The sequence below is a fragment of the Argiope bruennichi genome, chromosome 9, assembly GCF_947563725.1.
Source record: "Argiope bruennichi chromosome 9, qqArgBrue1.1, whole genome shotgun sequence".
NCBI classification, from domain to species: domain Eukaryota; kingdom Metazoa; phylum Arthropoda; class Arachnida; order Araneae; family Araneidae; genus Argiope; species Argiope bruennichi.
In genome coordinates this window covers 2,041,779-2,066,544 of record NC_079159.1, presented here as the reverse complement: position 1 = coordinate 2,066,544, position 24,766 = coordinate 2,041,779, and the positions used below count along the sequence as shown (strand labels likewise).

Below are 24,766 nucleotides of genomic sequence, written 5' to 3'. Positions count from 1 at the left end.
AAATTTCTACTTTATAAAGCACTCACAAAAGTGTTTTGAAAATCTTGTATTGAATGTTTTTATTCTCATATTCGTAATTATAGAAAAGAATTTCTATATCAGTTTTCCCCTTCAGATTCCCAATCCTATTTCTCTCTCATCTCTTGAATAAAAAAACAAACCCAAAAGTACTCACCCATCATCAAGTGCTGAAAATAGTGCAACACACTTATGATATTTCAGAACTTTTCTTATAACAGGAAACGAATCAAAAATAGAACGCACATTTTCAAATTTATTACGAAACAAGCCAATTGAGGTAAAAACATCAAAATGTATTGAGAATGTTATGAGTAAGATCTAGTAAACTTTTATTAAAAACATTGTTGAAAAAAGTAAAAAGCAATTAAAAATGCTCGAAATCGGGCGGTCAATCAAGGGCTTGCAAGCTCATTCCTCCTCTCATACCAACGGATGCATTTGCCGACGTGCACGGCCGTCCACCCGAGCATCGCCGCACAGGTGAGAAGCATCAACCCGAAATTGATTTTGTAGAACTTCCACTTGCAATAGTGCTCCTCTCCGGGAGTGAAGCTGGGAGCTTGCCCGAAAAAATAGTACAATTCTGAAAAGTAAATATTCATTATTGTTGAAATGAATGCAATGCGTTGAAAAACAAAGGATCGACTGAATGCATCACGTCTACACAAAAGGTCCCAAGAAAGAGGTAAAAAAAGCTGATTTATATTGCAATGAGATGTCTTTCGAATTGCAAACTTGCATACAATAATATAAGAAGTTATTCGAAAATATTTTAGAATCACAGGAGGTTTATAATAGAAAGTTAAAAATAATTTGGAAAGTTCCGTCATGAATGTCAATGAACGCAGACTTCGACCATGAACGTAAAATTGTCAAAAATATTTTTTTTTACTTTCATCGATACGTAGACGAAGTTTTACGTTTTTATATATAAACTCAGATATTTCATTTATAAATTGGAAGGCAGTTGTCACAACTTTAGAGGGTCTCATTCATCTTAGAAATAAATTTATTCAATAAAGAATGTCGAATGCAAAAATCGCATTGTTCATCATCCAACAATATTATTATCATTATTATTACTTAGAGAATTGTGGTTAGCAAATGACTTTCGATTTGTTCACAGCTCCTACTTAGCAGTTGTAAAGAAGAGAAATTTAAGAAACAAAACAGCTAGGATATTTCAGAAAAGTAGAGCCATTCCAAACTAGAAGATAAAACTTTGTTCGCAGCTTCGAGTGTGACAGTGTTTTCCTAAGAAAGGGTGCATTTCAGCAATAAGGAAAGTTTTGAAATGCTTTATGCTGCATGCAATCATAATCGTTAGAAGAATTCAAACTGTCTCTAAATGTTCGGTATTCTTCAGGGAAGTATATTTACAGAACTATTCAGTAAAAATGTACTTCCCCAAAAGGAAAAAGAGCAGGTTGAGGTACTACCCTATTAGTACACATTTTTATGATATAAAAGATTCGCAATATTGTATAATATAATTTAACGTTGAATAATATCATACAAAATTGTGCTACAGACTAGGCTGCCCGAGTATACAAAAGATATGAAAAAGGATAATAATTTGGTTTATTTTTCAAGCTATTGTATGAAATGTCAGTTTAGAATCCAATATCCCAAAAACTACAGTCTAAATAAAACTTCCACTTAATAATCAATATCCATACAACATTTGTGGTTTTAGTTTAGTTATATCAAAGTCCCGTATTAAAGCAATACTACCGCTATTTTTGGGACGGACCTCATCATTTTGAACAGCGGTCAGATGAAGAGGGCGACACCTGAGCTGACACTTCCCTCTCCAAATTTCCGCACCACACCAACCGGAGGACGTTTAGCTCTGACGGATTTAGCGGGCACCAGACCTGCTTACACGACGGTTCTGTGGGGGAATCGGATCTCGAACCTGAAGCCCTCCAACTCCGAAGTTGAGACCTTACCACCAAGCCCCCGTGGCCCCTACAACACTCATTAATTCCCTGGGCAATTATAAACAGATGACAATTGAAGTCTGAAGTTTAGTGATTGGACCTTGCTTCAAGTAGAATAATATTCTTTCTTCCTGAGAAGTATAATTCAGAGCACACTTTAATAATCGAGAGGGAAGCATCAATCGCCAAAACGATCCCTTTTAGAGAGATAAAAATCGAGAAATCAGCAGTGACAATTTTCAATAAATATGTGCTGGGGCATTTTTAGAAACTTCCTGTTAGGTCAAATTTCGGGCAGCAGTACGCTAAATGGTGACCGATATATTCAGTATGTTTTAAATAGCTTTATGTCTGAACTATGGCAACCTTTGGCAACATTTCCAAAAATGCTGCTTGCAATTAGATGTGCTCTTCCTCACCACATTAAGAACGATGACTGATCCCAGAGACCTGTTGAATTCCTAAATAGCATCACTTAATAAAGTTATGGAGTCGCTTATGTTCATGTGTGCATAACACGTCTCCTATGAACAAAGCACATCTTTGCAAACGAATTCAAGAAGCAGGATTTGAAGTTACAAAAGATGAACTGTTTCGGGTATACACAAATATTTATGGAATAATGCAGTTTTCTAAAGGTGTCGAAGATGATCACTTTGGGCAAATTTTGTAACACTTCTATTAAGGTATCATTAGGCCTTTTAATAAGAATTAATAAATGCATTTCCCTATTCCATCCTATTAACATATTGGTATATATGAAAAAATATATGATCATGTGTTAACATGTACCTTTGAACCATGATGACCCATATTCCTATAAGAGGGTTAATTAAATTTTAATATTCCATTTATAATCGCACTCACTTTTAACTGGGATTTAATGCGAGATGATTTTTGCAACATTTGAAAACAGATTAGTTAAGAAAAATAAACGATGAAGCAATTTATAAGGATGTATTATTTAAGAGGTATATTATTTCATATATAAGCTTCGGAAAATTCAAAGTTAGGTAGGGTATTTTATGCTTTTTCTCTAGAAGGTTCTTTGCTTGTGAGGGTCCAATGTCATCAAGCGTAGTTTATTCCTTCGTGCTAGGTGGCGTTGCTTTTCGTCGTCCCCATCAAGTTTCTCGCATGACCTCTAGTTCGGTCGGGATATCGCATTATATTATTTCATATAGATTTAATAATGTTAGAAATCGTAAATTATATGCAAGCGAAGAATAAGCAAAGTATTCGCGATTGTCGGAGCGTTAGATGAACATTACTATTGGACTGAAATAGGAATCAACCTTGCAATTGTAAATTGGGAATTAGTAAGAAGGAAGCCTCGTATGCGAGGATTACATGCCATAGACTCCATTCGAAAACTTCAATCTTTCAAGATTTAACATGCATATATTGTGATTAACTCGGATTGATGTTCTGTTTTGAAAAGAAAATTTTGTAAGAGATGTCAAATCCAACTACTTTGCAATACAATCGCATGAAATATCTTGTGAAGGTACATAAATTGAGTTTTAAGAATTAAATTTCCCAGCATTTAATTTTTTTGGATAATTTGATAAATTTTGGTATAGAGCAATCAGAGGAAATACTGGAATTTTCTGAAACAAAACCATGAGGAGCGCAAAAAAGGAACATAATAAAGATTAAATAAAATATGATGTCAAAAATACATTTCGGAAATGAAGTAATCTGATACTTGAAGTATCTCTCGCTAAGTCTGCCAGATTTGAATCAGCATTGTTAAAATCATTCAATTGTTAAAAATGATGCATTCATTCTAAATATATAGTAAAATCGTTACATGACAAACGTATTGGTGCTGGTTTGTCTTCTAAGTATGTGATTATGTTGAAATGTCAATTTTTTGGACAAATTATGAATTTATTTAATATCCTTAATGTTTGAGAAAGTTTCTTCCTAAAACCGAGTCAATTTTGTCTTTTTTTGGGAAGTTGCATTCATTTTTATATTTGTATTTTACAGATGTTTTAATGCTATTTTACATCTTCAAATGCTACCTTCTGAAATTGTAACCTTAGGTGGACATTTTTTTACGACAAACCTCATAAATTAAGCTTTAATGCATATTTTTTTTATTTAAATTTATTATAATTTCTCAGAACGTCTTTTGAGAAACATCTTGGTTGTTTTTATACTCTTCCCAATGTGGAAAAAAAAAATGAAAATTTCATTTTATTTATCAATCGAACACCAATATTTAAAGAATAGATAGAAATAGAACTTATTTATTACTTATTATGCCTTAATTATTAAATTACTTATGTATTTCTTAAACCTTCTGCAAAATTTTAAGCAAATCATTTGATCAACCTCTAAACTAGAATAGTTTTGCTTTATACCTCTCTTTAGTCAAAAGAGAACTTTTTTCCAATTTTTAAAAACATTTCTATTTGAGTTTCACAGTTGTTTTCTCAATCTTTTTTATGCAAAAATTCAAAATTTTAACTATGTTAAAGCGTTTTTTAAAAAAAATTCATCCCAAACGTAGAATTAAACGCGTGATCATTCCTTAGTCTTGTCAATTTTATAATAGTTTTAATATTAAAGTTTGTTTTCTGACAGCCTGCAGTTGATGGTTATATAAAGTGTCGTTTTTAATGGACATAGTCGTCCCAAATTATCTGCCCTTTCTTTTTGTTATTAAATTTTATCTTTTGAACAACGTCATTTAAATAATCTTAACAGTTTTTCATAACAGCAGCTGCTTTTACTACTCGATACGCTACTCCACTTCCTGCAATGCTTATATCTCCTGGAATGCAACAAATGTATATCACAGCTCTTTATCTTTTAAACAAAAATAGTACTCAATCAAAGTAATCTCTTTGTCTCTATCTTGATATGTCCAAGAATGCTGCGATACAGTTTTTCGAATAAGTATATATATGTTTGCTGTAATATCTGCAAATAATATGCACAAGTGTGTCAGTGATTAAAGCTATATATTTGAGTACTGTTGGATACAAGGATACAGTTTGAGACAAAGATGGCGTGTAAGTTAAAAATAATTTGTTGTCATATCCGTTTCCTCAAATAGGTTTAGAAGGGCATCTTTCAACTCGGAATGGAGCACTCGTAATTTCAAAAGGAAACACTAATTTTATACAAGATTTATTACGGCTATTAAATATTGAAAAAACAAACAAAACATGACTTTGCTATACATATACGAAAGGAGAACATTTGACCTCGTTTGACTAGATATATATTCATGGATATTTCATGCCCATGAGTTTTGTAATTTGAATGAAGTGAATTAAAGCTTCTTCAGGCCTTAAATCTAGACTAACTAGGTCAGCTGAGGTCCCAAATCCACTGGTAGATCTGGGACTTCAACACCGAATCGATCCATCCGATCACGTTGCAGTGCATTAGACGGCTGAGGCAGATACGATTCGTTACCATTGCAGCAATCGCCAAACGAAGATAATCGCTCAATGCAGGATTCGTTTATTATCAAGTATACAGTATTATTTTATAACATTTATTCGCTCACTTATTTTTCTTTCATTTTAGATCTTCTGAATCTTCTCATCTTATATAATTTCTATGTGCTCCAGGATGAAAAGTCAGAGAATCTCGAAGAAAATCAAGATCAGTTTAGAATTAAAGAATGCTCATTTCCAAGAGTAGTAATATACTCGTATATATTTATTTTCCGTTTTTTCGTGTTTGTACATAGCACTTTATTTGTATTTTTTTTATATTTTTTGTTCTTTTTTTTATTTTTGTCCTTATTTTTAGCATCCTTTTTTGTTAATAATTTTATTATTATTTTTCCTGAATTTTGTAATCACAAACAAACTGCAAGTCTGTTTATGTAGATAGCATAAGTTTTCAGTTTCTCTGACAATTTGCTTAATCAGCCAATGCCATTTCCCATTTGAATTCCAACCAACTCATTGCTCTCGGGTCTTATTTTTTTCATCCAATATTGAAATCCCCTTACCAAATTTCAATCACTAAATGCCAGACGTCGAAAAATGGGCGATTGTTACAGCGACGGATAGAACAGAAAAGTCTTTTGATGCCTCTCCCACTTTATGCTCATCACACTGTTTAAATAACTAGTAGGTTATAGTTGCAGAGGCATGAAGCGGTGTTGTATGAGCTTATAGCCTTTTCCTGTTAATAAATTTAACCCTGTACTATTTGGTAATACGTATACTAATGTACGACTTGAAAATTGAGAATTTTCAAAAATGTATTACAATTTAAAAGTTGCTGCATTTGAAGCAGAAGTTCCTACTTCATTGTAGCCCAAGAGAATGTAGGTCATCTAGAAAAGTATATACTTACGAATGGCGAAAATATTCCAAACAGTAAATTCTGCGATTCGTAACCCAATCCAATAATCTCTTGTTCTGTAAATATGTGAAACACATCTCTCAAAGTGCATCGTATATAAGCGCAAAAGAACTACTGCAGTTCCCAAGATTCCAACAGCCATCATTATAAAAGGCAAAACCGGATTGATGCGACAAAAATTCAGATTCAGTACACCTAATAATAGAATAAAATATACAAACACTGAAATTTAAGAATAAGATGCAATTTAAAAAACTATAATCAATCGTTCAACTTAATGTATAGTTTAAAATTTCAATTCAAGAACATCCTAGCCATATACAAAAATTCAGTGGCCTGGAGATATAAAATGAAATTGGAAGTAACCAGTTGAGGGGGACGCCCCTCAATTGTTTGGCAAAATGGCACATTTTGTGTTTGTCTTCAAACCATAGTGAAGAGAATGAAGTACACATTTTGGACTTTTGTGTCCCAGATTGTAATTGTCATCTCAAGTTTAAAACTGAAAGCCAATAGAAGTAGCTCCACTTTAAGATTTAGGAAAGAAGAAGAAAAAAATGAAATTTCAGATTTGCACGTTTTATGAAAACATTTGATACAATTTTCTTCTATATGTTAGGTAAAATTCTTCTCATATGTTAGAAAATAACGTATACTTTAAAACATAACTTTCAAATGACGTAACACACATACGATTGTTCGAGCTGCCTCTCTTCGTGAAAATAATGCATCCACTTCAAGGAAAAAGATTTCAAAAATGATAAATTGAGATTAAATGCATAAATTTTAATTTCAGAACAGCATATATTTGACTTTTTAAACAGAAAACTGCATTTATCCATGCAGCTTTGTCCGATTGTAGTCCATCTTAAAAACGTATACACCCGTAAATTGTTTGCACTTATTAATCGGTATAATCTCATTTTACATATTTACACTTTGCGTTCTTAAGTGATAGAGAGTAGGAGCATGTGTAATATTAAATATTAAAGTAATTTGTGGAGCGACCTCTGTCTTTCTTGCGACTAAAGAGACTGGCAGATTGGATTGGATAGTTTTTTTTTTTATCTCTCAATATATGTCCAATTTAAAGGCGCATAGTATCATATCATATCATATCATAAAATAGTAGAAAACGAACGTCTGCAATTTGTATTAAAAATAAAAGCAAAGTGACAAAATCTTAACGAACTGTACTTCTCCAACAGCATAAAGTGCGATTTCATAACAGTCATTAAATATAGTTAAATATAGGTGAAACAGTCATCAAATACAGTTTTGTTGGACATTACATGTTTTCAAATAAAAATGTCAGATGAATTTAAAAGACTCGAAACATCGTGCTTCCCAGGGAAAATGCAGGACTTCTTCACCACATGACATTAAGAATTTAGGCCTGAGAGGAGTCAGATAGTAGCTACCAGTTCTGGATATCCCCCTTTTCCCGGACTTACCACAGTGCTGAAGATAAGTCAGTGCTATGTTAGGAGTCATACATACGGGTAATTATCAACCTTATCACCGAACCAAGAAAATGCATCTTCTCTTGAATCCTAGAAGGTTAACTGTTAGCTGAATCGATATTCTGGAAATTTACACTGTACCATTCTTTCAAAGGCCACGCACGCCCAACAGGAGAATTTTCAAATTGTCTGGGGTCGCATAAAACAGAACAGCGATAGCTTTTCATGGATAACTATCTTGATAGCTATTGAGGGACGAAAATAGACAGCAGCCGTAGGGGAGGATAAACTTAGAGTTGATACCTCTAGGAACCCTGTAACTGGAAAACCCAACCTCACCTAAAAAATAAAACCAAGTTCATAAAAGGGGACTATTTCTTGAGTAAGATGAAAACTAACGAGTGGAGCTACATCGTTCTCGCACCTGAAGTTTTTTTTAAAAAAAACCTGAAAAAAGTACATGTAAATCGAAAAACTTAGAGGATGGAACTACTCACCCATTTGTAGAACATCCTCTCATTTTAGCTTCAATACCGCACACTCATTTCCATTTATTTAGGAAACTTAAATTATGTTCACATATTCGGAAAATCAAATCGATACAATCAGTCCCTTTCTGAAGGATTTTGAAATTTGTTATATAATTTAGGTATTCATCAGATAGTGAAATTATAAATCCAACCTGCGACGTTATTTAATCGAATTCTAGAACGGAGACACCAACAGAATACATTTTACAATATTGCGTGTGAAAGAAAATTATGACATACGCATACATGAGACAAGGAAACGTTTAGCTTCTTATACATGGAAATTAGAAGAAAATAGTTGAATGAATTGATGCGGCCATGTGTTTTTTCGCGTCTTCTCCGATTCATTTACTGAACCGTGATGGCACAAGTACCGTCTTCTCGCGCAAAGATGAAATGAACTCTGAATGCCCGTTTACGCGATTGTTTTGAGGGGAAAATTCTTTCACAATGCGTGTTTGCCTACTCAATTCATCTTCACTAATTCTACCTAGACGCCGTTGCCCAAGTTCACTGTAACATTTGATCTTTCAGATAGCATCGGTTCTCTTTTCTTCTCACACGACTCATTTTCAGGGTAGAAAACCCTCCCAATTCACTACCTCAGCTCTTTCAATAATCAAATCATAAAGGCATCGTATAAAGTCATAGGTTAGGTATCAATTTTTTTTAGTCATTTACTAAAAAATTAATGCTTATGCATAAAAAAGGAAAAAATTGCTCCTTTTATTTCTTTTCTCAAAAGCAATAACTAAAGACAGCCGGTTTTCGGCTTCAAAAATTAATAGGTTTGTGTGATTGCAATAAAAAGTAAACATATTTAGCAGAATTTATCTTTTCTATATCATTTGTTTTGATTCATTGGAAGGGTTTCCCAGCTTTCTAGGAAGATCAATTTGTTTACCACAGAGTAATCAAATGAGTACCTGTAATCTTATAATAAAAGCTCATGAAAACCGATCAATTCTCGAAACATTAAAAATCTGTACATAAAATTTAGATGCATCGTTCTATAAACATTCGGTTTCTAAAATGGGATTTTTGAACAACTCGTTGTAAATTGCCCAATTTATACATTTATTTACCGCAAAAGCAGAAATTGTTTTGAATTTTATCGCCATTAAACTGAAAGGTAATATGCGAGTACAGCAAGACAGATTTTTGATTTTGACCAACTTTCAAGTAATAGGCGCACTTTCATTTTTAATTATAGTGGTTTCGAGTCCAGAAACATATCAAAATAGTTGAAAATCAAATCCAAAGAGTGCTTACCCATGATGGCTGTCGAGAGGGGCCAAGTAAGCAGCAGGGTATGGAAAGGAAACTGGAAAGCTGTAAAACAAGGACGAGTAAACTTTTGGTTTATGAAAAAAACAGCAATACCTGAGAATTCAATCAATCAATAAATAATTCTTAAATAGAATAGTTTAATAAAAGAATGAAAAAAATTCAGTAGATTCAAGATTCTAAAAATAAGTGTATTATTGTGAAACAAGTTGAGTCGTTCGCAGTGGCTATTATAAAACTCGCAAACATCAGCGGAGAACTTGTTTTCAGTGTACTTTCGTTTTAACCTTGTATTCGGGCGATTGTCAAGTTCTCAAAATGCTGATTTCATGTCATTTTTTCCACGGAAAATGTGTACTAGGAAGGGTTTAAACAAGTCAAGTTGTTTCTAAGGATTTCCAAATAAAATAAAATTTAAGGAAGTGGAAATTGCACTGGGGAAGGAAAATTGGTTTCTGCAGTGATAGGAGAGATGGAGAACGGAGCAAAAGAGGTTAGAATTTTAAACTTTCAGGCTGTCTTAATGTTCAATAATAGCAGAGATGTTGGATAAATCAAGTTCCTCAGATATCAACCATACACGTTTATTATTTTTAAAGCGATTGCTTTCCAATGTTTCTAACACACGCCTTCATTTTCTTTTACAATTTTTTGGTTGATTCAAAACGGAATTGAAAATTTAATACAGAGGAAGCGCTTCTTCATTTGGATGATCCAGCGATGAGGTACAACTATGAAATTCCAGTTTAGATAATAGCGCTCCGTCCAATATGCAATTCAAAATATTGGTATTCTGTATAATTTATTCCAAGCCCGTCTGGAAGAAGATGACCTTAATGCGCCCCGTGACGTTGTCAGTCGACACTCTAGAATGTTATTTCGAATGAGCAGTTTCTTGCGCATGTTATACTTAGTAGCAGATTCTCCATATATAGTATATTGTGTTAACCCTTTGGGTACGTTTGACGTAACAGAATGATTTGAATTCATGTTAATTTTTTTGTAATATTAACTAGATTAAATTATCTCAATATCATGCAGCAATACATTTTCTGAAATATATGAAATAGATGAATTCTTATATAAAATTTACTTCTTTTACACGTTCAAAAAATCAAATGCACTCCAAATACAAATAAACGCTTTCAAATAAATGTGTAGTCAATGTGTTTGTACCGATTCTCTATCATCCTTGGATTCTCTGAAGTGTATTTCTTCGTCTAACAACATAATCGTTGAAATCCAAAAGCAAATTAAAAGCCTGAAAGATAAAAATATCTTAATAGTTTTTGCATTTGTTTGTGGACACACGGGCATTTATGGAAATGAGCGGGCCGATTGGCTTGCTAAAGCTGCCACTAAGCGCAAAATCGACATTGACGTTAATATTCCTAAATCCTTTTACAAGAAGATTACGAGAGAAAAAATGGTGGAGTCTTGGAATCAAAAATATCTCCTTTCAAATAAAAAGAGCTTAACAAAGAATTTTTTTTCCATCCATTAATAAGAGACTATCATGCCATCATTTTTATACTAATTACAAAATAACCCAATTTCTAACTGGTCATGATAACTTTAAAAGTTATTTGTACAAATTTAATTTGTTTCCGTCATCTTCCTGCGATTGTGATATTGGTGGGGAGGAAAATGTTCAACATGTGCTCCTTCTATGTTCCAAGTTTGTCAAAGAAAGACAGATCCTAAGACTGGCTCTCAAGCACATGAATTTAAATTGGCCTACAGAGTTTCACCAACTTATTTCCACTAGAAGTGCTTTTCAAAATTTCTGTAAATTTATTGTTGACATCTGTAATCCTTCATAACTGTTACATTTTCTTCTTTTTCTTTTTGTTATGTGTTACATACTTACTTCTGTAAGCCCCGTGTGATACTTTGTGGTGCACGGGGGTTTTATAAATGTTCAATAAAAAAAAAAAAAAAGGGTTTATTCCAAAAACGCATTTTACAGAAGTGCGGGCATGAGCAGCATTTTCGTCATGTTTAGTCTCCTCTTCGATGAAAAGCAACTCATGCGATGCTTGATTTTGGAAGTATCTGGTAAGAGGAATATCAAGAACTTCACGTAATGTCTTTCATGGTAATGGCTGAATATTTGAGCCTAGGATTCGCTCAACTATGGAACATGTCTTCTCGTGGTTTGTTGCAGTCAAAATTGAATAAGTTTAAGCAGTAGTTAAATTCTTAATTACTGCAAATGAAACTCCTTCCGATCATCATATTTGAATAAATATATATCCTTTTTGCAGAATTCTGCCCTATATCTTTATTAAATCCACCAGGAAGTTTCACACTTATTTTTTTATGAAAGATGACTACTGTAGACAACTAGTTTCAATCTATAATGAATAGAAGTAAGCAAACATCAGCATTTTTATAGAAAAAATAAATACCTGCGAAGTTTTATTTTTGTATTCTCACTAACGCATTCATCACATCGAACACTTTGTATCTATAGAAGCTTCATGTACACAAAATTTTATTCGAAAAACTAGACTTCGCAACGGTATTTTAAGACAACCGATTTCCAATCCTTTGAAGAGTGGCATCACTGCAAGGTATCGAGATTGGCAACTCGTCTCATTGGGCTACGACTTAATCCGTTTCAATCGCATGTACACAAAGACACTGATATTTGCTATTTTCTAAACCGTTTTGTCAAGAATCCGCCTAATTACACCAATCCATTCAGAAGACAAAGCTTGCGAAAGACATTCTTATCGTGGCTTCAGCCTTTACTTGGAAGTTTTGAACACGCATGAAAAATATTTAAATAATTTATTATCACATTTCTTATTTCATTCAATAAACCATATATATATATATATATGAAATTTAATTACGAACACAAGAGGCTCTTTTGTTTAAATGTTTCAAAATAGAAAAAATATATGAAATTGTATTGAAACAAAAAAATACTTATTAGCCAGAAATATTGAATCAGCTGCAATTTTCAGTGCAAAGTATTAACTAGGAAACCGATTGCTTTTGAAAATGAAGCCATTCATTTTCAAAATAATATTTATTACAGACAAAAGTGTATAAAGAAATCTCAAAGAGCATGAAAAGTTGAAATGTGTGGCAAATAAAAATAAAGGCTTATAATTTATTTCAAAATAGTATCAAATAATCAATAGCAATCTCGCTCTCAAACTCAATACCATATGATTATATGATGCCGGAACTTTATATAACAAATACCAAGAAATGTAGAATACTATACCAAACCATATGTAACAATATTTAAGTTTTCAATTATGATGGCAAAGTTTGACAAAAATATTATTTTTTTACCTCAGAATATTCCGACTTGAAGGATTTAAAAAAATTCCGCTAGGGAACCGATTCATGAAGCTTCTATATATCAAATTTTTATTTTATATATGAGATAAGATTATCAGTTTTGTGGAATAGGAAAAATTTGTATGATAGTATAGAAAATGATTTTATTTCCAACGTTGCAAATATATAAAACATCTCGAAATGCACTGAAAAGGGAATAGAAGCTAGACTCTCGCATACTTGTTATTTAGTACTGAAATCAATAATCCTCAAAATGATTCGGTTTAGCGAAACTGTCAAAAGCTATAAAATTGACTGTTTTAAATGACAATGTTTCTTTGACCAAAACTGACTATTAATGTTGATTATTTTTTTTTGTTTATAAATTAAATATCACAACCTTGAAAAAAAAAAAAAAAAAGACTTCAGAAAAATAAATTTTACTTTTGAAGATATTAGCTTTTGAATCCAAGATTCTTAATTATTCCAATAGTGAATCTTTGTTGCGAAATAAAATTTGTAAATAATGTAACTTAAAGTAAAAAGCATACCTTAAAAATATATTTAAAAAATGAGCGACTGTTCAAAATTAGATGTGGCAATTGCATGGTTCTTTTGTATATAGCAGAACTTTTGAAAGAGAAGTTCAGTTTCATAAAATATACGAAAAAGCGAAATGGAAGATGAAAATGCGCCATAATTATGGAATTTCAACCTACACAGAGTCAACAATTTTTGAAAGTTTTTTTAATGAAGTCTTATTTAGCCTTGAAGACGATTTCAATATCCGCAACTGTTTGTAAAGTTGTGCAATATATTTCTGCAGATAACGAAACTTTAATCGACATTTATATTTCTCCGAATCTTTTTTTTCCAGGAATATTCCACTGCACATAGAATGCTAATGAAAATACAAGATTTTCTCATTATTCATTTTGGTTCAATATATAATTTTAATATTGTTTTCAAGGTATCGCTTTTATTTAATTGTGGAGTAACGGCCATTTTTTAGTAAAATTTAATTAATATATTATTAAAAAGGAGTTTACCAATTTATTTGCCAATTTTTATTATTTCGTATCTAATACATTTAGAAATTCATACATACAATAAATGCAGGTTTAAGATAATTTGCTAGATTCAATATCAGATAACGAATGCTCTTTTTCAAAATTTAAAATATTTTTATAGATTCATAATCAAATTTATAAAGATAAAATATTGTAGTTTTTAAAATACATTAAACGAGTTAGAAGTTATTCAGAAATAATTAGTTCGGGCTTAAGGGCAAACGTGGAGATCAATATCAAGATTGATTTAAGTTTTTTTTTTGACAATTACTTTATTTTCTATACGTGCAAGAGGTTGTTGCATTCAATATTGTTGAATAAACGAGACAGATTTAAGTTATTTGACTAACACATATGCAAAAGGTCCAACTTACAGAAAGTGCATATCCGTTGATAAAATGAAAAGCATGCCTCTCTCCATTTTGTAGGACAAATAACAGGTGCACGAGCAGGCTGTTGGCTTGGATCAGACGCATCGTCTGGCCTTTGGTCAGGCTCCGGGAGGGGAGGTACATTAGGAGAATCCGGTCTGGGATCACATGGCGCATCCACTGAAGCGGGTCGAATTCCACTTTCCTTTGCCGATTCCTCGAGCTCTGGGTTCAAATGAGAATCGTGTTAGGCTGATTTAGAAATGAAGATAAAAAAAAAATGAAAATATCGTTTCAATAATAATAGAGATGAAACTTCCTTTTATCACGAAATCGAAAACCGTCGCAAAATTTACAATCTGCTACAATGGTTTCTGGATTTTCGGGTGATTCTGCAATCGGCGATGTGACTGAAGTAAAGCCCCAGTAAAGTAATGGTAAGTATCATTAACTGAGGCCGGGATAACCTGGTTGGCAGGGTGTTGGATTCACATCCCTTGGGTTACAAGTTCGAACCCCGCCGGCCGAAAACTCCATGGGTGTGGTGGCTGGTGCATGTATTAGTCTGTCGTGGTCACAAAGTCATCCATGTCGAGAGTAATGCCACTGGGAGTACTGGTTCAGAGGTGATCGTTCTCTGATTCAGGTCTAAATTACTCATCTGTGGATGAGTGAATGAAATGCATGAATGAAGCCCTCCCCGTAAAAAGGGTTGTGCCGCGTGAGTAGCTAAGACGTCCTCTTAGCCCTAGATGGCGCTACTGAAAAACAAGAGACGCTTTCTCGACTTAAAATAGCCAACTTCGTCTGCGGGCTTTTCTATGACAAGTGCCACTAGAAAAAAACAACAATTACGCACTTCCCAGCCGATCGATCTCCCTATCCTGAGTGATTTGAATGCCCATCATTGAGACAACATTGGCGGAAACTGAAGTGCCAGACTCATTCACCAATTATGACTATTGTAATTGAATAACCTTTTGCACTCAGATGGTGTACAGACACACAATTCTAGTTGAAAATTATGCCTAATATTAGTCTTCATGTTGTCTGCCTCAATCAAGTTATAAAAATATATAGTTTTTTTTAACAATTTTTTCATCAACGATGAATAGAAAAAGCGAGATTTTTTCTGTAATTTTAACTTTTAAATAGCTATTAAAAATTTATTTCCATAGATATAACTTATTGAAGCACAAAACATCCACTGTTTCATACAGATTATTTTGATATATAAATAATTGTATTTGGTTAATTTCTTGTTGAGTTATGATTGTTTGAATGAAGCAACACAGTGGAAAATTATCATTCATAAAATGAGTTTAAAAAACTTCGAAACTAAAATTTTTAGTGAAAGTACCTCAAGAAAAATAATTTTAACAGAAATATTCCGAATATTGGCAACATCTTGGTATCATTTGAAAGCTAAAGAATCAGAACATTTTGAAGCAATAAAGAAATATTCGATATTTTGAACGATTTTCGAAGTTTCAAGTGTATACGTACACCTTAAAACAATTTTTTACATTTATTTTTCCAGAGCAATAAACAAATCATTGTATTAGTTGAATAATTATGCATCGAATTACTTTCCTTAGTGCAAAGGGTTAAAATGATTTACCTCTATTGTATATAATTGAAAGAAGTCGTCTAATTTGAAAGAAAGAATGCATTGAAAGCTTTATTTATGAAAGAAATATTGCAAAATTTACTATTAATTCTTGCTTATGTTCCGTTAACGAAGTGAAAGTAATTCGATCGTAAACTTTTTTCTATACTCACCAGGAAGGGGAAATCTTACTTGCTCATATGGTAATTTTTATCCATAAACTCGTGATGAATCCCTCTGGAAAAGCAAGGATAGGCGATAGAAGTAACATTGCCTGTTATATATTTATTTGGAGTTTAATATTAGGCGAAAACCCACACGTTTCGCAACTTTAACCAACATTGATTGTTGATGGCATGCATGGCAGATCATGGGTAGCAGAACTGTTGCTTCCATGAAAAAATGAGATTGTTACCTCACAACTGAACTTCTGATAGTTTGACGATACATTTCACTTCTATTACTCTTGAAAATATTCTCTCGTATAAAAGCACTGCATCAACTGCAGACACGTTTGAGAGTTTAATATATTATCTGAGATTGACGCCATTTTATTGATCATTGATTGATATGATTTCACATTTACTATATATTAGTTGAAAGAAGAGTCATCTAATTTTATAGGAAGACCGCATTAGAAGTCCAAATGATGACAGTAAAAATTTGTAAAATATTTACTTCTTATTCCACCATAAAAATACGTCCCTTTCCATTCTTTACATGACCTAAAATGGCATTGCAGGTTTCAGCTGCTGAATTACAGTTGGAGTCTAATGTGTGCCACGACCAGCCATTAGATACAATAGTGCATATATTTAACAGAAACGACGAAATCGAGCAAGATTCAAATAATATCTGTACGATTTATTTTGGCGTCCATTTGGTACTATAAATACTGAAAATGCCATTAGGAGATAAGTTTCTATAATCAATAGAAAAGTTACTTGTATCGGTTAAGTGCTAATTTTCGTTCAACTTTGCTTTCGAATAGTACATGCGTTTTTAAATTTAGATAGAGTGAGCACAAGAAAATTTTAAGGAAAAATATAACTCCGATTGTATAACAATATAATTCATTCCTCGATTAGTTCTAACATCATCCAGGACTTTAGAATTAGTAGTATTATGCTTATAATTTCAAAGTTTAATTTTTTTCTGCGCAAATGGAATTTTATCTTCCCTTCTTTGCAATTTTTAAAGTTGAAACTCACTTTGAATAATGTTTTTAAATTCTAATATCACTGCACAAAGATAAAGAAATAACCCATAAGACAAGTGAAGTTGACTAACTTTGAAGAGGATGTACCCCCGACAAATGACAAGGTGTTTTCTTTCATGTCTTCGAATTGTAAAAAGAATTCAATGAAATTTAGCAACTCTCATTTCAATTATACAGTGTGACTGAATGATTCAAAAGTTTTGAAATGTCTTTAGTTCTTCATCTTTTTCCTTTCCATAGATTAAATAGCACCAGCAGAATATTAAAATGACCACTTATGATCCAGAGGAACGAGTGGGGCAAGATAAATTGTTCAAACTCAAATATTAGCCACATTTAAATTTCATTATCTTCTTACGTTATTTTCATACATTACACTGAAAAAATCTTCAAGTAAAATTTTAAAAAATTTGAATATGATTTTAAAGTTACACCATTAAAAAATTAATGGTTTTATACCATTCATTTCTTCCATTGAAAACCTGTACAGATATTCTGAATATAAAATCTGATTCCATTTTTAATGTCATTCTGCGAAATGGATCAATTACTTTAACAAGCTAGATTAGACAGTCGCTCCAAAATAAACTGACATCAAAGAAAAGATTCTAATACAGTCAAATTTTGTAAACTAAAAATGATAAATAAAAATACTTAATTGAATTTTCAAAAGTATATTCATTGCACTTATAAAAACAAATAAAAATATAAATTAAGTCATTTTAACCAGAAATTATGACAAAAAAATGCACAAGCAAAACTCGCACGGATTAATATTTCAAATTAATTATTTTGTATTAAAACTTTTTTTTTATGAATGTTAAGATATTTAGGCATTGATTGCACACATTTTTCACAAAAATTAAGTTCAATATTTTCTTATTCCAGCAATATTACCCTTTTCAATTCACATTTACAGAAAAATGCATGTTCCCAGACATTTTCGGAAGGTATTTCGATGGAATTTATATCAAGGCTTTGGGGTGGAGTGTACATAAGGTGAGGACAATTATATAGAATCCAGGAGTGCACTTGATAAGCTTTATGTTTTGGATTATTATCCTGAAAAAATCTCCAGTTGTTGCCAAAAGGAAGTTTCAGTACACATTGTTATAATTTTTTCTTTAAAATGTCGAGTTATATATTCTAATCCATTCTCTCTTCAATAAAATTCCGTGTTCCTGGTCCGGTAGCTGAAAACGAACCCCTGGCCATTGCTGATCCACTATCAGGCTTCACAGTGGCTTTCAAATTTTTTTTTTCTGTGACATTTCTGCTCCGATTTTCTTCAGGCGCCAGACTTGCTGTCAGATCTAAAAATGTCGAAATTGCTCTCAACAGTAAATAAGACATTTTTCCAATAAGTAAAATTCTTGTTTCACATTCCTTGCGAATTTAAGTCTTAGTCTGATTCCGCTTACTTATGCAAGGCTTTTGTCTGACTTTTTCCATTGAGAACTGCCTTATGGAGCGTATTTTTTTTTTGTTGATGGGCTAAAATGTTTTCTTCTTTCCTTTTCAGCAATAATAGATAAGTTTGGTGCACTAAGGAACGGATTTGCTTTTACTTTTCTGATTCAATATCGATCATCTGCTTCTTTGAAAATCTTATTGTGGGTTGTCTCAAGCTTATTCCCCCCCCCCTAATTATTGGTTCTGAAGCGTTTTATGATGTCCTAAACCGTTAAATGGCATCTGTGGATCGCCTCTCCTATTTCTTGCACATATTTGTCCATCTTCAGCATGCTTAGTAACCCATTTTCTTATCCCAACGCTCATTTGATTCCTCTGCCTTGATATTTTAATAAAATTAATATTAATTTCCACATTAAATAAAAATAACACAATTGAGGAATTCCCCTGGACAAATACAACATTGACTATAAAGATGGAAGTCATTTTTACTCCTGGTTGCAATTATTTGGTGCTTCATTGTGAGATGTTCGAATTTGGCTTACGAACTCCTTTTCACAAATTTTACTTTTATGTCTAAATTTTTAATTATGATTTATGAATTGGAGCTATTTGGGTTTTTTATTGTACAATAAATCCACTATTAAAATAAACTTTTTGCTTTTTTTCTAATTCATTTTAGTTAAAATATTTTGCTAGAGCAAATTTTTTTTTCCTATGGGGTTTGAGTTTGGCTTGTAGCGACTGTATTTAAGATCGTAGTGTAGCGATGCATCACTTGAAGGGCAAGAAACAAGCAATTAAATGAAGATAAAATAATTTAAACGCGACAAAATACTCCTGTACTTTATTTTTCCTCTCAAAACAATCGAATTTATGTTATACAATTCACATAAAAATAGGCATTGCATCGTCTTTCATAAAACACTTAAAATTTTATCTTAAACTTTTTGTCTAAAAGTATTCTCTATTTGAAATTACTTCTTTGAGACTTGGAACATTTTTTTTAATATGCATTGAATCAGAGCACTTTATTCGCATCCATTTTGGAACCTGCAGCCGAACTTGACTAGCGTCTTGTATGAAACAATGAAAATGGAACTTACCTGGAGGATCATCCTTTCGCCCTTTGGAAGGATCGCCACTCGTGGAGTCTTTCTCAAATGAAAAATTCTGAAATAAAAAGAGAAGGATTATAAGAGGAGAGGAAATACAATTATTTATTTTATAAAACAAAGGGCCCTACAGACGGATAACTTTCCATACTGTAACAATTTTGCTTCTCTGCAAAATCATCGACTAGTTTCAATTGTCAATAATATCCAATATTCGCTTACAAATCTAAATGCATTTACAATGGATTAAATTACTATTCATGTGCGAAGATATGAAGAAGGATACAAGCAAACCACACGGATATTGAATGAAAAAAATATTTAATGTTAATTAAAAATTTTTCAGAGATATTTTCATAACATGCATCACTTATTTTATTTCTATTTAATGTCGTGAAAATAGTTGAAAAAAAGCATTTCGTTTCATATTTAATTCATTATGATGCATCATAAAGCAATATCCAATTGCAGTAACTTTAAACTTTTGAGAAATTAGTGTAATAATTAGTTTTTAAAATATAGGGATGCTATTTTAATTGATTATGAAATGCCTAGTGTAGTTACATAAATAGTATTTTTTTTTTTTAAAAAAAAAAAGTACCTCCATTTCGTACACTTTTAAAAGTTCGCCCTCCTTTTCGAAACTGATACTTATATAACTTGTAAGTATTTTTTTTTCTTTTCGATTTGCTGATTGAGAAAATTTTGTCTTCATTTAACCTATGAAAGTAAACTGGGTTTGTAATGAGTTAAAATAATTATTTTGGTTGAAATTATTTTCGCGGTAGAACTAAGAAGTTGTTATCAGATACAATTTGTAAATATGTATGTATTTCTAATTTTATGATAATCGTAAGTTTTTAGGGTCCGGACGGAGAGTTTCAGATATGAATTCATATTCTTTTCTAAGTGGGTGTCTACTCTATAGTTTCTCTATCATAAATGCCAGAAAAAAGGTTTATTCTTATTTTATACTAATATTTTGTAACAAAATCGCCTGATTTATTTGATTAAAGTTTCTCTTTAAAATAACTCAAGGACAATTAGGATCCGTTTTTGCAATTTTTAATCGTGGTTAGAAGGGCATGCTCCAAAAATTTTATCTGTAATAATAAGAGGACTTTGACTCACAACGATATTTAATCCTAAAAATTATAGCTATTCTTTCCTTACTACTTATTTATTTTTACTTTTTTTTCTGGTACGCAGTGGCACAATGGTCTCAATTTCGGAGCCGAACAATTCGAGGTTCGAAACTCGATATTGGCAAAGGTCCAGAGTGTGCTTGTTGAATCCGATGTATTCTATGGCCTACAAACGTCCTTCAGTGTTTTGGAAGGTTGGGTGACATCCAAGAAGTGACAACCAGGTGTCGTCTTTGTCACCTGACCACGATTTAAAATTGCAATACCCTTCTCACAACAGCCCACTTATTAGTTGCTACTTTTTTTGCGATAATAATTGGTGGGACTGATCGAGAGGGATACTATAATTATTGTTTGTAATTAATATCTAAATATATTTGCAGCATTGGGAATTGTGTACATATATATATCCGACTTTTAATATCAATAATACTTTTTCAAGAAGTGCAAAAATGTTTTTATTTTCACGCATATCAAATGGTTCTATTTAAAGTAAAAATAAATAACAATCAACAAAAAGGCTTTCAAAAAAGAAAAGTTTCAATTCATTTAAAGCATTTTAGAAGATAAAAAATACACTGACGAAATTTTGGAAACATCTCAAACACAAAAAAAGGCCAATATTTAGTTGCATGCCCTTTGACTTTTATAATGTCCACCAAACGTCGTGGTAGCGATTCGACCAACTTTTTAATGGCATATGAATTTATTTTACTTCATTTTTCTTGCAGCATTTGTTTTAGAAAGGTTTTATTTCTAATTTTGTGTTTTTGGACTGCTTTTTTTAGTGTAGCCTTCAACTTTTTTTTATGACATCGATGTCAGGCGATTATGGTCGTATAGTGGTAATTACTGATTATAATGAAAGAGTCACCACATTTTGACGTTACGTGCTGTGTGTTTGGAGCCATTGTCCTGCTAAAATATGGGTTTTCCATGTAAACCGAAATTTTTTACCTTTTATCTTAGATTGTTGTAAAATATATCCAAGTAAACTATATGGTTCATAGTGCCATTTATAAGAATTAAATTTCCTTCACCGATTGAAGTCATACAACCTGAAACCATGACGAGGCACTACCACGTTTAACTGTAGGACATACATTTTTTGGACCCAATGTGATATTGGGCTTCATCCATCCAGTGTGACGGCTGTCACTGCCAAAAACGTTGAGTTTTCTTTCATCGCTCAATATAACCTTATGTGTTATGTTTAGTGATGAGTCTTTGCAAATTCCAAATACTTTTTTCTGATTTTTCAAACTGTGAATGGTTTTTTTCTATCAACTGGGTTTTTGTAACCAGCTTGTCTAATTACGTTTCGAATAGTTTCTATTCTTACACTTCTGACAATAATGTGAGAAGTTTCTGGTGATACTTTAACTACACTTACTTTAGGATTAATCTTCATTTCTGTCAAATTTTCCTTTTTGCGACATCACTAAACATAACACAGAATAAATTTCCTTTCTTTTGCACTCTTATTTTGAATCAGTCTGTCACTTTAAAATTTTCTAGTGATTTTCTCATCACACGTGTGACTTCTAGTGACAATTTTAACTATTTGTTGATAAGATTTTTCCTTTTTACTTTCCCGTATACGCAGTATAGAGGAAGTATAGTTATCGTCAAAAAATTCGAACTCGAGATTCTGATAAACCCCCCTTTTTTAGATCTTCCTGAATTTCAAAAATTCCTTTTTGGAAAATGACCATCTGTCTGTTTGTGGCAAAGATAATTCATAAACGCTTTGAGCTAGACAGATGAAGTTTGGTATACGGTCTTCATACTGACATTGTGGATTTCTATCAAATTGAGTGCAAAATCTGTTCAGAGGAAGTCTGTCTGTCCAACTCTTCGAATATAAGTTAATCCGATAACTAAAAAACAGGGAGAGAGCTAAACAGATAAAATTAGATGTACAGAATTAACATCTATTGTCTAGACACCTATTCAATATTCAACCAAATCCAACTAGGGATTGCTTATCTGCCGGCGCATTCTTTTAGAAACATGTAAAAGTGATAGCTCGAAAACGCAATGGCTTAAATGTATCCCATTTGGTATGTGATTTTGTGATTGTAAGTGCAGGTTTGTATAAAATGTTTGTTTCAATCGTTTGGGAAAAACGCATCTAAAACATAAATTTGATTTTCGATCCTTTATTAGCCACATACCGGTGGATTAAACGCCAAGTCATTCTCCCAGGATGACACGATAGACTCAGTAAAAATGCTATATTCATGTCAAAAATTAATATTTCAAAACTATTTTTTGAAATATTAATTTTGACGTTTTGAATTAATACTAGTGACGCGCAAGGCATTCTTTAGCATGATACATTTATTAGAGAGTGTGCGAGAAAGTTTTAAAGAAACCACTAGTGCTGGTTTAAATCATTTGAAGGCGGATTTCCTCACATGAATATGGATTTCTGTTCTAAGAGCTATTCTCAAATGTAAAAGTTTGGCTTTAAGCTCATTTGAAAAATGTCATCCCGCAAAAATGATCGTTGAAAGGGTTTCAGATAAGATGACGCAAAACGAGATTAAAATAGCAACCCATCAGAAAATATTTAGAGATAGTTAAACATATTTTTCATAAGAGTATTCTCTATTTTTGGCTGCAAAATTCGTCTAATAAAGTTTTAAAGCTGTATAAATAAAATGATTTGTGATGATTTTTTGCATGTATATCTAAAATAGGATATTTGCAGTTTAATACCTCTGCAAAATTTTTTTGTTGTAATTATACTTTTTGCACATTATTCAACATACAAAGTGTTCATTTTCTCAAAAAAAAAAAAAAAAAGTGTGTGTATATATGCTGTTCCTTCTCGAATTCAAAACCCTCCGCGCTTTTACGCATCCGTCAAGAGGAATTCATTTCGCTGAGTGAGAAGAAAAATGAAAGGAAGAGATGTTTGTTTATATTTTCTATACTACGAATTCAAATCATTTGCCGGATTAGGCTTAATAAGCGTTTATCTTCCTTTTGCGTGTATCCTTTTGCGAAATACGAAGTACAATCGTCGAAAAGTGCCCATCTCGGGATCATGAAATGAACAGTATATACATACATGTAATACGTGTGTGTTTGTGGGCAAAGATGAAATTGTATATATGCCCCATTTCAATGCATACAGACATTTTCTTTACATTGATTGATTCAAGAGCAGTAGTACTTCCAAGGCGCACACATAACTGAACTTTATTGACTTTGATTTGGAGCTCCTGGTCTTGAGATCAAAAGTGTCGATTTTATGCAACGTTACAGTTGTATGGCAAACTTAATTGCAATTATCATCTGAACTTGTAAACGTAACAAATAAGAGAACATCAACGTATTAAATAGCATGTTGTTTATACATAGCACAAAAATTCCTATTCGAAGCCCATGGATATGTTTTCCCTCGACTTTGATATCATGGCGTGCAGTATAGAGAGGTGGCTTCAGTTGTGTATTTTGGATGCAACCAAATCTTATAGATTGAGCGGCCAAAGGCTGAAGATATATTAAGTTGTTTACACTATTTTCCCATTCGAAAGTATATGCTTATCCCTGACAGTTTATATATGATCTATTGGGCTAAATTTCTAATCGACACTGCATGTCATTTATACTGAGTTACATATTTACATATTTCCATTCATTTCAAATGGTGAAAAATATGCCAAAGAGAAAGGAAATCTCAGCTAGGTTCAAGACGAGCCATTTAGCCCAAAGGGGACAAAAATGGCGTGAAAGAGACTGAAATTATTTCCCTCTTCCATTGAAAATAAAAAAGATCGGCTCTCTTTGTAATTAAAAACTTTTTAAACGAAAGTTTTTTTGATAGCTCCGATTCTTTAAAAGCTACAGGGCTAAAAATCATTTTCAATCTCCTCTAACTTCGACTTTTTAATTTATGGTCCTTTGTTATCAATGCATGCACTTTGT

General features: G+C 32.3%; 1 protein-coding gene across 2 annotated transcripts; it reads right to left on the bottom strand.

Moving 5' to 3' along the window:
* Positions 1–265: 265 nt before the first annotated feature.
* Positions 266–20,343, bottom strand: LOC129984685 (uncharacterized). Of its 2 annotated transcripts, none has more exons than XM_056094622.1 (6): positions 20,284–20,343; positions 19,674–19,740; positions 14,330–14,551; positions 9,571–9,630; positions 6,297–6,500; positions 266–604 (listed from the first exon to the last, which is right to left on the bottom strand). In XM_056094622.1, exons 1-6 carry the CDS (start codon positions 20,287–20,289, stop codon positions 414–416), a joined length of 750 nt encoding a protein of 249 aa, XP_055950597.1. In that variant the 5' UTR covers positions 20,290–20,343; the 3' UTR covers positions 266–413. The 2 variants fall into 2 exon arrangements, with proteins under 2 accessions (XP_055950597.1, XP_055950596.1); XM_056094621.1 differs by lacking the exon at positions 20,284–20,343 and adding an exon at positions 19,834–19,878.
* Between the last annotated feature and the right edge of the window lie 4,423 nt (positions 20,344–24,766).